The sequence below is a fragment of the Kryptolebias marmoratus genome, linkage group LG4 (assembly GCF_001649575.2).
Source record: "Kryptolebias marmoratus isolate JLee-2015 linkage group LG4, ASM164957v2, whole genome shotgun sequence".
Taxonomy (NCBI): Eukaryota; Metazoa; Chordata; class Actinopteri; order Cyprinodontiformes; family Rivulidae; genus Kryptolebias; species Kryptolebias marmoratus.
Window position 1 is genome coordinate 14489452 of NC_051433.1, and position 14340 is coordinate 14503791.

The 14340-nt window shown below is 38.5% G+C and overlaps 1 protein-coding gene across 6 annotated transcripts in view; it reads left to right on the forward strand.

Moving 5' to 3' along the window:
- Nucleotides 1–3812: 3812 nt before the first annotated feature.
- col7a1 (collagen, type VII, alpha 1) overlaps nt 3813–14340 on the forward strand; it is a 66486-nt gene continuing 55958 nt past the window's right edge. For 3 of the 6 annotated variants that reach the window (XM_037975142.1, XM_017415889.3, XM_037975143.1), the window contains exons 1-12: nt 3820–4182; nt 8360–8432; nt 9145–9325; nt 9408–9564; nt 9656–9749; nt 9835–9993; nt 10097–10254; nt 10593–10722; nt 10811–10930; nt 12109–12264; nt 12518–12637; nt 12747–12896. In XM_037975142.1, the coding sequence (XP_037831070.1) occupies nt 8369–8432; nt 9145–9325; nt 9408–9564; nt 9656–9749; nt 9835–9993; nt 10097–10254; nt 10593–10722; nt 10811–10930; nt 12109–12264; nt 12518–12637; nt 12747–12896 (1489 nt within the window). In that variant the 5' untranslated portion in view covers nt 3820–4182; nt 8360–8368. Of the gene's footprint in view, nt 4183–8359; nt 8433–9144; nt 9326–9407; nt 9565–9655; nt 9750–9834; nt 9994–10096; nt 10255–10592; nt 10723–10810; nt 10931–12108; nt 12265–12517; nt 12638–12746; nt 12897–14340 lie in introns of all 6 variants that reach the window. The other 3 variants (XR_005233055.1, XR_005233054.1, XM_037975144.1) reach the window with 2 other exon arrangements.

Genomic DNA, 14340 nt, shown 5'->3' on the forward strand with positions numbered 1-14340 from the left:
TATTTGATCTTTGTTCACACAAGCCAGGCAATATTAAGGAGCCAACAAAGTAAAAAATAGCATGAAAGCTGATATACTGAAATGATGATTAAGTTTTCACACAACTCCCAGCTTTTTTTCTCATAAAACTAGTTTAAACTTGTTCGTGGGAGCCTGCTTAAAGTTCATCTTTAAATATCACATACTACAGTTCCTACCCACCTCATTACGAGCGCCTTCTTCCTTCCTTTCTACACAGAACACTCCACATACAGAAAAATAGCAGAAATTGTTCCTGCTTGCCAAAACGGTATGTTTGAGATGTCATATGACTGTGTTTATTTACTTATTACTGGCAGAGGAAGACTCGGAGTCATTCTCCCTCCTTTTTTCTTTCAAGTGGGTCAGCAAAATGACTACAAGCAAAATCTAGAGCGAATCTCCAACAGAAGGGGAAGTTCACTCTGAATGGGATGCTACTGAGTGACAAGGCCAACACAGAAATATATAAAACAGACATGCACATGCATGCACTCGCACCTTTGGTCTATCTGAATCACCAATTATGCCTGCATGTGTTTGGACCGCAGGAGGAAACTAAAGAACAATGAGAGAAACCACAGATGCGTGAGAAGAACATGCAAACTGCAGAAGAAAGAAACCTGAGTAATTTTTGTAACAAAAGTCACATTAGCGATATAACCACAAGCAAATAAAAGATGTTATTTCTAAAATTGAGTATAGGGTAACTTTTGTGCGCCTGACCAGAACAGCTCAGGGTGGATTCAGTAAGAACCTTAAGCCTTTTTCACGTCTGAATGTCATCTATAAGTCAAAGGTAAATTAGATAAAAAGCAAATGACAAAATTTACAGGTGGAAAAAATATGTGGCTTGTTCACATGTCATCTTGTCTGCATTGCTCATAATCAGGAACAGTTAAAAAAATCTGTGTCAGGGGAATACATGCTACATTCTCATGCTGGAATGTGTTTTTATTAGAGCAGCATGGTTACGACCTCGGTTGTGTTGGCTGAACCAAGATATCTCGGGCTGCAGAACACATCTGTCTTGCATAGATTTCTTTGGACCTCTATGCGACTTCCTGGCTTTTTACACCAACCATTGTCTCCCTCTCAGAGCGAGGCATTTAATTCAGTGGCTAAGAAACAATAAATGAGAATAAAAGAAACATTCAACTGAAGGGAAAGCGTGTTGCCACAACAATTTTTATGAAACACGCTTGGGTGGCAATTGGCACTGATGTAACATGAGAAGATTTTAGTTCCTCCTCTGAAATAAAATCACCCACACTGATGGAAAACTTTATCTCTCAAGGAGGAGACTTAAATGTTTTACTGCCGCATCTCCTCTAACAAGAATCAACATGAATAACTGGTAATATTGTCATTGCTGGAGGGCTCTGAAAGTGCTCAGAAGGGGGGGGGATTAAAACATCATCAGATGGCTAATGTCTGTGTTCATTAAATTCTGTCTGGACCCACCTCCCTGTCACATGTCAGGTGTGATACATCAACATATATATGTAGTACAACTGCAAATCAGGACACAATCTTATTGAAAGAGCAGATTTAAGGTTTTGTGTTTACATTTACTTAGAATTCTATTACAGATCAGTCAAGAGACATTTCCAATGGCTTGTCAGTTTAAATTGTTTTGTCAATAAACAATTTCACATCTGAAGCACATTCCAGAGTTGGGTTGGTGTGGGGAAATTTCAGACTGGTAATAAAATAATTCAAAAGTAAAAAAAAACCCAACCTCTCCTCTCTCTCAATTTTACTTCAAAGACGTCAGACTTCTTTTTTTATAGAAGTTTGGAGCTGTTAAGTAGTAGTTTTCCAGGGTTTTTAAAATGGCTCTTAAAGTTGTTTCTTTTTTTTGTTTTCTTTCAGTTGACAACTTGAAACAAGACATGATTAAATTATGACTCTGAAATTGAGAGTAAAAGAAAATATGTTTTAGGAATGGGATATTAATATGGGAATGTTGTTTGAAATTATTTGAATTAATTTGAAAAAGTCACACTGAGGTTAAACTGCTCCAAAACATGTAGAGATAGTCAAACAGTTTGTTTGGATGAACTCGTATTTTCGAGCCTGTTATCAGCTCTACTTTATTTTGTGTGCTGTTGACACTGCTGTGCTTTTTCATGTCAAGCATTTTCACATTATTAAATGGAACAAACCCAAGTGTTAATAAAAAACAGATTGCCACCTGAAGTTCATTTGGCTGGTTTGAATTCAGCATCCTAAAATAACATTTCTGTCTCATGACACACTGTGATACCTCAGACAAAATGCTCTAACATGACAGTAAAATGTGCCAATGTTTGTGTGGATTTTACCTCCAAATGGAGGTAAAATTTGCCTATCTTGTATGTTTTAAGCAGAATCCACAAAATCTAAATAGGGTTGAGATCAGGGCTTTGGGAAGGTCATTTCAGAAGCCTAATGTTAACCATTTTTTTTTCAGAAAACAGTTTTTGTGTGTTTGGGATCATTGTTCTTTTCTCCTTGCCTACTGGTGGTGGTCAGAGGGCTCAGTGGCGCCGATGTGATGGCAGCCTCACTTCTGTCAGTCTCAGTCCCATCACCATACTGGACAGCTGGTACAGTGTTCTTATGTTTAAAAGCCTCACCTTGACTTCATAGTGATGTAAAACTCTTTTAGGTGAATGTATGTATAATTTTGCATATATGTATAAATTTGAAAACTCCATTGCCAGCCCAAGGCATAAGCAGAGCAAGTGGCTGCTTATGGCCCTCAAGCCAACAGGGGGCCCCCAAGAGCACTTTGATATTCACATCAAACAAGTTGGCACACGATTTAATCTACATTAGTTGTAATCAAAATGATAACACAGTGATAAATTAGTGCTAATTTAATAACATCTGCTTCTTGTTTTTGAGCTGGATCCCATTTCATGCACACTATAATTGCGCGTCTCAAAAAAAAAAAAAAAAAATTGACAGTTTTCCAAAGTTCCTTAAACACAGTCCTGACAACATACTGATCCCTCCTCCCTCCGCCCAAGCTTTGTGGCTGTAAAGAAATACTGTGAACTGGACTGACAGATTGAATGAATAATAACAATAATTATTTCGTAGATGTACATCCAATGATTACTTTCTAAAAGTTTCATTAAATTCCAACCAGCAGCTCATGAGATAATTTGCAAACAGATAGACGCTGTCGACTCTAGCAGTTAATGCAGAATTTTTAAACAAAGATTTTCTGCAATGTGTAGTTCTCTGAGTATGTGTTGAGGATGGCTCTCAGCTACTTCCAAACTAAATTTTAGCAAATCATCTGTATAACTGACTAAACTGAAGGGATTGTTGTGTTTGCTGTGGTAGCCATCTTGAATGAAGTTGACTCCAAAAGTAAATCAGTTGTAGATATGCATCCAATGATCACTTTCTGAAAGTTTCATTAAATAATAAAATAAAGATGTTGTGATGGTGAGTGGATGATGGGCCTGACTGAATTGGGGCCCCCAAAAGTAAGATTCTGATTAGGGCGCCATACAACCTTGGGCTGGCCCTAAAAAAAACTTGTGCAAACAGTTATAGTTTAAAAAAAAATCATTAAAGTTGTGTATGTCGTATAGTCATTTCACCTTGGAAATAGAATGGTTTAAATAAATCATTTAAAGAGCCCCAAATTATTATCACATTCATAAATATGTATGTAAACCTTTGAACTCAGCTGTAAATGCTGAACGCTGTCTTTAACTGTGGGCCACTAGGATATAGTTTCAGTCCCTGCTTGCAGTCAGCAGCAGGAAGAGATGAGAACAAAAAGAGAAGAAAAAAAAAGCAGCAGAAAGAGAGAGCTTAGGAGGACTCCCCTTCAGGCATTCAAACAAGTCTGAACTGTTCTGCTGCAGCTTGAGCTCTTCTCTTCCCTGCGAAACAAGGCAGCAGCCTCTGGAAGCAGAAACGGAGCTGGCAGTCCTTCGGGTGGGATGCAGCAGGAAAAGTTTGCTTCTTCTGTGACAGCGGCTTCTCTTTTTGCTTTGTGAAGTGGTTACTGTTTGGACGCTGGGGACTGTGAACAGAGCTGTGTGCATGTGTGTGTGGCCTCACGCTGCACCCACAGCTCGGACTGGATGCTCCACAGGTGGAAACGTGGACAGCTGCTGCAGGCTGTAGCCCGGTGCAAAGAGCAGAGACCCTCAGGTGAGCTGCAGCTCATACAGCCTTCGTGTGGGAGTCTCTTTATAAATGCATATCATCATGCACAATCTGTAAGCTGCATTTAAACTTCAAATGCTTTTAAAGTTATATCTGCAATGCTTTTTGACAGTGATTTTATTTTGTACACTTAGCAAATTACTTATCTAAATGTATTCACTTTGAGAAAGTCTGGTCAGAACATTCATGACTTCATTCGTTTTCGCTTAAAAAGTATAATTATACATAATATTATCTTCAGTGTAGATTAGATTACATTTTAAAGTCTTAAAAACTTTCTCTTATGTTTGCACAGGAGAGAAAAGTATACAACCATGCTGACCTCAACTGAAATTATTTATTGAGGGCACTAACAGTCCAAGATGTTGCATGAAAAAATCTCACCCTCCACCCCCAAACACACACATCCACACACACTTCCTCTTGTGCTTCAGTGTCTCCTCTGTTTCAGCGATCTGTTCTACATCTGTCTTCCCAGGACTTTGTTGTGGTTTATCGCACACAACAGTGAAAATCAAAGGGATTATACTGTCATTGAACCTTAACTGCATCAGACTCTTCCTCCCTGCATCATCTTCGCTCTCCTACCTTTAATTAGTTGCAGTCAGACATTGTAAAGATTTTGGCGTGCCACTCTGGCAGCGAGGAATTCTGAGCCGATCCTGAAACGTGTCATCTTCATAGAACTGCTGCTGCTTCCTGTGTTCTCGTTTTTTTTGGCTTTAATCGCCTTCGAAATTAGAAAGAAAACGTTACTTTAAGGATCTCTAAAAGCACTTTTATTGCCTTTTTACTGTTATGTGGCTACATTTGCTGCCTTCTGTCCTCTCGTGACTCACTCATGAGTAGGATAAGCCTTTGAAGATGAACGTCGTTTCTTTGATTTAGTCCATTTGGCTTTTGTTAACAGTGATGCAAAGCTTGTGAAGTTCTTAAATGAGTCAGGGCTTATTTTGATTTCCTGAGGAGAATAAATTTCACACTAATGGGGATTTAATTGGGCTTCTGCTTAGTTTGGCTGAGCAGAGATGTTGAACTTAGGTTAAAAAGTCAAAAGTGTCTCATTCAGTCTTTCAGACAGCCTTAAAAGTGGCCTTGTCTGTTTTGTCTGTTTTCACCAATCGCAACTTCTGAATACACAAAATCGTGCTGTGTGAGAATATTTTTCAGTCTGCATAATTTACTGTGACCCTCCTTTGACTGCTCCATACTCTTGTCGTCTCAAGTTTTCTCTGAACTTGTGTTTTGTTGGCTCTGTGACAGTCCTGCAGTCTGACACACTGGAGTGGCCCGTAGACCACTAACCTCACCCCACCCCTGGAGAATGGCATCTGTACTGAACCACAACTCTGTCATCCTCCCTGAGCTTTGCTTGTTTTTTTAAATCCTCAAACTGTTTGTTATTGTTTTTCAAGCTGTTGTTCATCATCTTCACAAGAAACTTATATTGTATATAAAAATTGATATCTTTATATTCTATTTTTTTTAAATGAGGTTCATTAGAGAGAGGTCATTCCAACAACTGGTTTATTGTCTGGTAATGATTGACTAAAAAAATACCAACAGGACTCTGTTTTCTCATAATACAGGAAGAAGAGAGCTGATGTTATTAGAGGAGGGATGATTGTTCACAATTTAATTTTACAGGTAGAAATCTCAAATACTTTTAATCCTAAAAAGAGAAAATGGGAACTTAATTTGAAGTATAAAAAATTTACAAGCATGTTTGGGACAAAAACTTTGGAACTTAAGATTCTTGTGGTGTCTACATACTTTTAATAGAACAAGCATTTATAACATTTTGTCCTCTGGGAGATTCCAAAAGCTTGAGAAGAGAAGAAGTAAAACATTTATTACAATATTTTTGCACAGTGAACAGAACAGGAAAGTAGTCAAAACAGTGTGTTTTAGATGGGGAACCGATTATTTCAGACGGCTGAAATATTTGGTTCCCAAATGTCTCCAAATTCACAGGGCTTGTTGTCCATGATGAGAGGAATAATGATGCACTCGATCCACTACAGATTACATGCAGTCTAACACCAATTAGGTGTTGACATGAGAAGCTATTTTATTTTCTGTTTTTCAAGAGTAGTCGAGGGAAGAACCGAAAGTTAAACAACGTTTTTTTTTTAACTAAATCAATGACGTCGGTCAGTGTGTGTTCGCGCCTATGGCCAGTGACGATCTGTGCTTCCTCGTCAGATTTTCCTACCATAGCTCGGCTAAACAGCTATGTCTAGCGGTCGGTGCTACCCGTCAAAAACTGCTACCGTCATGTTTACAAACCGAAAACTATAGCAGTTCGTGTTAATGGTAAATATTATCGGATACTGAAGTGGAAGCTTAGCCGTTATGCTTAGCATAGCATTGGAACAATTTATATCCACGACAAAAACCTTTCAAAAACCACAAAAATCACTTCCTTCATCAGAATATCCTACCTGTTAAATATAAGCGGGTAGCACAAATAGATCTATGCATTAAAAGCAGCAAGTGTCTGAAAAACATTACAACTTACATACAAAAACTTACAAAAGCCCCCAAAAAACTTAAAAAACACTCCACAGAAATAAATTTTACTTGTCTGAATTTTTTTTATGTACATCTTTTATGCATCTTTTAATGGTTTAAAATAAAAAAAATAAAAAAAGAAAAGTCCAGTTATTTCCATGCAGTGTCCAGAAAGAGGTGTTGTTCAGCTTGTAGGGCATCACAGCTGCTTCCACCCACCTCGATCATCATCATCATATGAAATTACTTTTTGTCACAACAGAAAATAGTGGCTGGTAAAATATTTGAGTGGCTGGTTAAAAATTTTGACAAAATTTTTAATTTCCACCCCTGATTTAAATTTATTCATCCTTTAAGGGTGCATGTTAGGGTAATATTGAATTTCAAATGTATGCTTTTATGATAACAATTCCTACTGTGATCATTTCTCTCTGAGATCATCCTCATTGTTATTGTTCAGCTTTTTTGAAGCGTTATGGTGAAGGATTATGAATAATGATAAGTATCTTACCTACTGTAGATGGCTCTTTAATGACCTCAGTTTGGAGACACAGAGTTTAACTCTGACCAGATTGAAGAGCTAATGGTTAGTCTGAATGTGGCCAAAACCAAAGTGGATTAGTGCCATCTTAAAATGACATAGTGGTCCATTTAAAAGCTCCATATGATCCTTTAACTCTCCTGAAGTCTTTGTAACTGAAGAGAGGAAGAAAAACCCTTGTAACTTTGGGTCAATTTGACCCAAAGGCCACAGGAGGGTTAAGTTTTCTCCAAACTGATGTTGTTCAAAGAGTTATTTACAACAAGTAAGACATTCATTATGTATAAGCCTTCCAAATAACCCCACTTCAAAAGATCTGAGCTATCCACAAAAAGTAAGCAAACCTTATATAATCTGTGTCTAATTTCTAATTGGGAAACCATCTGAAATAGAAAAGGATAAAAGTATAGAATGTCACAGATGTTTGTGATCTTGAGCAGGAATGATATGACCAGATCATGGACTGACTGATGTTGTCTTCACCATCTGAAGTCATTTTTAACACCAGTATATTGAATTAAGTAAAAAGGGGTGAAAGCTTCTATAGTGGGAAAATTTCCCTCAGACTTCAAAGCACTTTTTTGTCACAAAGCTAGTTTTGTAATTATGTAATGAGACTTGTACCACAGTTGTCAGAGAGTGAGACATATAGCTCGGGGCTGAAACAGAATGATATAAAGAGAGACGATTCATTTTACTGTCAGACAGGCTTGGAGTACAGAAAAATAAGTTGAAGGTAAAAAGGCTGGCAGGTTGGATATTAAAAATGCTGCTCAATGAAAAGTAAGCACAGGCAGGAAGAATAACTAAAACTGTAGAACCGACAGACCTGAACTATTCAGCAGATGCTGCAGAGCAAATCACTAATGAAGTACAGCTGTACAGGAAATCACCAAGATCAGATACACAGCAAAACGAGCAGTTTCAACTAGTAAATAGATGAAGGACCATAACTAATTGATATAAGTCAAAATAGTTACAACAATGGGTCTAATTTGACCTGAAGCAAAGCAAGATTTGTTGGAACTAAACCAACAAAGTCAGCAAAAAATGTAATCATTCCAGCTTATAAAAATTTAAGTTTTTTCTTTTCTTTTGTGTGTGTAGGTTGTGAAGATGTGGAGCTGGATGATCATTGTCGCTTTCCTGCTGTCCTCCATGAAACGTGCTGAAGCTCAGGGTAAAACGCACATTGTTTGAATCAGTTTTTAATTTTTCTCCATTAGGGGAAAAGAACAGTAACTACAGCCTGATGCAGCATTTACATGATTATAAATGATGTTAAAAATAAAAAGGATGCATTGGGTCACTGTCCCATCACTCGCTGGTTTATGAAAGCTTTAAGCTCAACATTTAGAGAGCAGACATAAAGAATTAGACTAAGAATCAGTCAATGCTTCAAATATAACATTAAGTCACAAATTGTAACTTATATTTCCAGTGAATAATATTGTATTGTATTGTAAAATTGCTCTCATCCCATCAATTGACTCTAAAAAAAAGAAGAATTATATAAATAAGTTGAAATGCAACACACAGTGTGGAAACTTGAACAAAGTTAAGCAACAAGGATTAAGTGATCCTCAAAACTGACTAACAAAGATAAAATTAATCATAACTTGCTCTCATTCATAATAACATTCATTTTACTCATTGGAATTTATGCATCAATCTGGTGAAAGCTTTAAAACAGAAATTTAATCATTTATTTATTTCTCATTGATCATTTCACTACACCTGGGATTAATTAACCCTTTTTACCATCGCATGACAAAAAAAAGTAAGTCCCAGTAAAGGAAAATACAGACTCATTACATCACAAATTTGTTCCTTTAGACAAGAAATGCTTTGTGTTTTAACTCTTATAAGTGATCCTGGGTCTCACTTCACAGGCAGGTGTGAGAATGTGCAAGCAGCAGATATTGTTTTCCTGATTGACGGGTCTTCGAGTATTGGCCGATCAAATTTCCTGCAGGTGAAGGGCTTCATGGCTGGAATTGTAAAACCCTTTGTGAGCGCTGTCAGTGAGTCAGGAATTCGGTTTGGGGCTATACAGTACAGCGACACCTCAAGGTGATTGACAAGATTAATAACTGTCCTCGTTCTTTACAGAAGGGGTAGAATTAGCTAATCATCTCCGTTATTCTTTCCCCAGGGTTGAGTTCCCCTTTGATAGATACCAGAATGGCACTGAGCTTGTCAACGCGGTGCAGAATATAAATTACAAGGGTGGAAACACTCGCACTGGAGCGGGCCTCAAGTTTGTCTCTGATAATTTCTTCAACCCTGCATCCGTGCGGGATGTCCCAAAGGTCTAAGCACCATGATGTTTCATCCTTGTATTTTGGTTTATTTAACAAAACAGATTGCTAAATCTACCTGTGGGTCCTCCTTGACTTTCAGGTCACCATCCTGATCACAGATGGGAAATCCCAAGACCCCGTGCAGGAGCCGGCACAGAAGCTGCAACGTCAGGGAGTGAACATTTTTGCAGTGGGTAAGTGTCTTTTATACGGTTTCTTTGTCAAGCCCATAAACTGTTAATGGTTTTTCTTTTCTTTGCAAACTTTTCTGTTCTCTAGGCATAAAGAGTGCAGACAGGAACGAACTGGCTCAGATATCCTCGCAGCCCAGCAGTGATTTCACCTCTTTTGTTGGGGACTTTAAACTCCTGAACACCCTTCTTCCTCTTATTAGCCCTCAAGTGTGTTCAGTGGCAGGAGGAGCATATGCGAGAGATGGTACGTGTGTTTAGCACCAGAAGATAAAAATCACTGTAACAAATACTCATCATTTTGGATAATATTTAATAGTTTTATTTGCATGTCTGTCCTCTCCTTTCAGAGGCATTTTCAGGTCCATCCGATATTCAGTTCACAAGCCAGACAACAGACTCTCTCAGGTTCCGCTGGAATCCTGCAGGGGGCTCCGTGAGTAACTATGTGGTCCAGTATATGCCACTCTCTGGTCTGGGGCAGCCAATCATTTCAGAAATGCGACAGGTGAGACCATTTGTTAAAGCATATTGTGTTGGCACTTGAAGGTGGGGACCGATGCATTTATCTTTACAGAGACTGAAGTAGTTATAGTTTTACGAGCCAAAACCAATCTTGCTTTGCTAAAGAAACATGCTGTCAGGCTGAGTATAAACATGTCCAGTGGGTGGATCCTTCTCATGTAGATACTATAGAGATTAAAGTGGGCCAGACTCAAATTTTGTGTACTCTGGCTCTTATTGTAATGAATAAAGAATGCAGATTTTTTGTTTGATTTACATGCTTTACAAAAACTGGAATTAGAAATGACTTTTTATCAATGTAACGTCCATCTTTCCCTGTAGGAGACTGTCTCAGCCACTCAGAGGACCTTTACCGCACGAGAGCTCAGGTCAGGAACGGATTACTTGGTGACTGTCATCGCCCAGTACCCTAACAGTATTGGCGAGTCTACTTCTGCCAAGCAGAGAACCAGTAAGGAAGAAGCACTGAACAAAAACGCCAAAAACTACTAGAAAAACACTAATGCAGGCTCTCTCTTGTTTTTATTTTCTTCGTACAGAGACATTACAAGGTGTCTCCAACCTTCGCTTGGTGCAGGGAGGCTTCTTCTCTCTCTCTGTTGGATGGGATCAACCTTTATCTACCGTACAGGGCTACAGACTCACATATGGACCCAGAGGTCAGGCTCAAATACAGTACACGTCTGTTTTTATTTTTTATACTTAGCTCTGTTATTTTGCTGCAAACACCAATATTCTCGTAATAAAGTATTAGGACAAACTGAGCTCATGATAGTCAAAAACAGTTAAGTTGTTGGTGGCAAGTTGAAACCATGTCAAGAATGTGATTGGGTGCAGTGTGATGAATATGAGTTTTTTTAAACACCAAACATCCCCCAGGCACAAGCTGTGAGTAATTTTTACAGCCTCAATCATGATCTGAAACATCAAATACATTTATCTTCACATGCTATGAAACCAGGCTAAATTTAACCCGTATCATGGGCTGCTGGTAATTTGTAATTCGGTTCTTGCATTTCTGAAGACAGGCTGTGTCAAGAGGTCTGGGGGATTACACATAGATTCAGGAGAGAAAAATGCCCCCCTGAGGGTTGATATACTGTAGTCTCTCCCGCTGAATATGCGGCAGGATTGCCAGTCTCATTTCACTGCTGGAGGAAGCTCACACAAAGCTCACTGTCAAACCCGTTCAACTCCTCGCTGTGTGAAAGTGATTGCAGTGCATTTGGAAGCTGTTTGGACCCTTTAAAAGTTCCCACAATTTATAAACTTACAATGGATTTTATTCACCTATCTTTCCCTGGTCTAAGTGCAGTACTTTAGAATGACAAAGACAAGAAATATATTTTCACTTTGTGTCTTCGCAAGTACACAGATGTTTAAATAAACCCTTGAATACCTGTTTGACAGTGTTGACTTTTAAAAGAATGATCAAAAAGCTTCCCATAATTTCCTTTTAGATTAAAAAAAAAATCTTTGGTTGGCATGTATGTTTAAATTCAGGCTGTTTGGATAGCGAGCGTCAGTGCACAGACATTTTCTGCTCTCTCTAAAGACGCTCTGCTGAAATCAAGTTCAGACTGAAGCTCATTCACGCGTGGCATTCGTTGGTGGTATGGTTTGGGTTGATGTCTTGTTGAAACAGAAACATTTGCCCCAGTCTGACTTAACTGGGCTTCTTTGACCTCGCTCTCCCTGATCACCTTGTTCAGATCAACCATAGAAAAGCTGAGGCGTGATTTGTACTTGTATGCCTGTAAAGTTTCTTGTTTTATGCTCTTATTGTAATTGACCTTTTGCATGTCCGCCGCCTGTTTATGCTCCTCTGATTGATTAGGTCAGCCAGCGGCTCAGCTGCAGGAGCTGTCACTGCCTGCAGATTCTACGTCTGTCACCTTGGAGTCTCTACAGCCCGACACAGAGTACGTCATCAGCCTGTATGCTTTGTTCCCCCGGAACACTGCGACACCCTCCATCCTCAATGCTCGAACATGTGAGTCGATCACATTTATTAATATGTTAGAAAATGTTGCAAGATTGTAATGAATGCATGTTGTGGGATCTGTCATTTCCAGTAAGTAAAGTATATAGTAGTGATATCATTTTGCAACAAATAAACAGAATAAGAAAAAATGACACGTGCCAATAATGAGACGTTGTGCTTTAGGTAATAATACCTTTCTTTAAGATTATCAAACATTTAAAACATCCTTCCGTGTTTCTGCATGTGTGTTTGCTTGTTCCAGTGCGTCTGGAGGCGGTGCAGCAGCTGTCAGTGGAAACAGCATCAAGGGACAGTGTTCGTGTGCGATGGAGACGCATCAGTGGTGTCCAAATGTACCGATTAGTATGGGGAGCCTTCACAGGTTAGAATGAGAAGGACAACTTTAAATCTCATTTCTGGTACTAAATGTTTCTAAAAGTTTCCATGAATCTAACTTTTTTGTTGTTGTTGTTGTTTTTCTTTTCAACAAGGTCAAACCTTTGAGACAGTTGAACTTGCCAGAGACAGCGAGTTCTATACTTTGTCCAGACTCCAACCTGAAACTGAGTACATCGTCACAGTCATCCCGCTGTACGAGCGAAACACCGAGGGGCCCGGAGCCACGGCCAGATTCAAGATAGGTAAGTCGGCTTTCGACTGTTCAGCACACAGAGTAGCTCCAACCCAGCATTCACTTTATTCATCCCATCAAAAAGTCTTTCACAAACATTTTATTGCAGCAGCAGTTTAAAATATTTAGAAATAAAGCACAACAAAAATCAGAAAGTGGTTAATCTGAAACCTTACAAAAGACTTGATAAGTTGATAATATCATATGCTATATCTATACAGTTTACATCAGAAACTACATAAAGATGACACCACAATAAAAGTGTCAGTGTTTGCATGTTTGGATTTTTGAAAAAGTACAACAAATCTAAAAAAAAATGTTTAAAACAAATATTTAAGGTGTTTTGGTCATTTACGTGCACCTTCAGTCAAACAAGAAAATAAAAAATGTGTATGTATTTAAATGGAAACTTTTTGTTTAGCTGACATGTTGGAATTCTAGTAAAATAATCTGTTTTGTCCAACAAAGTACTAAAACAGGAAGCAAAGAGGAACAAACAGGAACGACCACCAGCAATATTTCTCACTGTTGGTTTCTCCTCTGAAAATCCTGCACATGCGACTGTTTATGTCTGTTTTGGGAACATTTACATGCTCCTACACACTTCTTATACACAAACACAGAAACGTCTGAGTAATACCCATCTGGTGTCTGTGAACGTCACTGGGACTGCAGGCTGAGTCACTTCAAAACCGCTGATTAAAGCTGAAATACTTGGAAAGTTGTCAGAAAAGGTTGTGGAAGTTTTTTGCAGTTTACGTTTGACAAACCGTACAACACAAGAAACTAAACTTTCCTTGAGTTGTTTATTCCCTTTTTTTTTATGAAAATCATAAGAGTTTAAAAACAAGGCAACTGGACTTTGTTTCTGATGTTCAGTTCAAATGAAAAGTGTGGAGTTTCAAGCTGTTTATTATGCACAGTTGCAACAGTTTAAATTGAGAGATTTTTGCTGTTTAATCTAATAAAAAAATAATAATTTGGGGGGTTTCAGTAAAGGGCCTTAGATCACATGATACTTATTCAAAAACATTTCAAGTATGTATTCATAGATGTTTTTAGTTTTTGTATTTTTTGGGGGTTGATCAAGATTTTTGTTTGTTCTTGTTTTTTAGGCCCGAGCAGCGACAGCGCTGCGAAGGCCTATTGTATTTCGTGGAATTCTTATTCTTCTTATTAGGCCCGAGCAGCGACAGCGCTGCGAAGGCCTATTGGATCTGCTATGTTTCTTATTATTACGATTCTTTGCGTTCTTAAAATGCTAATTTGGAGGTCTAAACATATTCCAAAAGTCACCAAATTTCACCGAAAATTGTCCCCCAGCGAGAAATAACACGATTTTAATGGAATCAAAAATGGGCGTGGCAAAACTGCTCCACAGCGCCCCCTAACGTGAGATAGAACAAACCGTACATCGTAGAGTTTTAAAACTTGGTATGTAGGTAGAACACGCC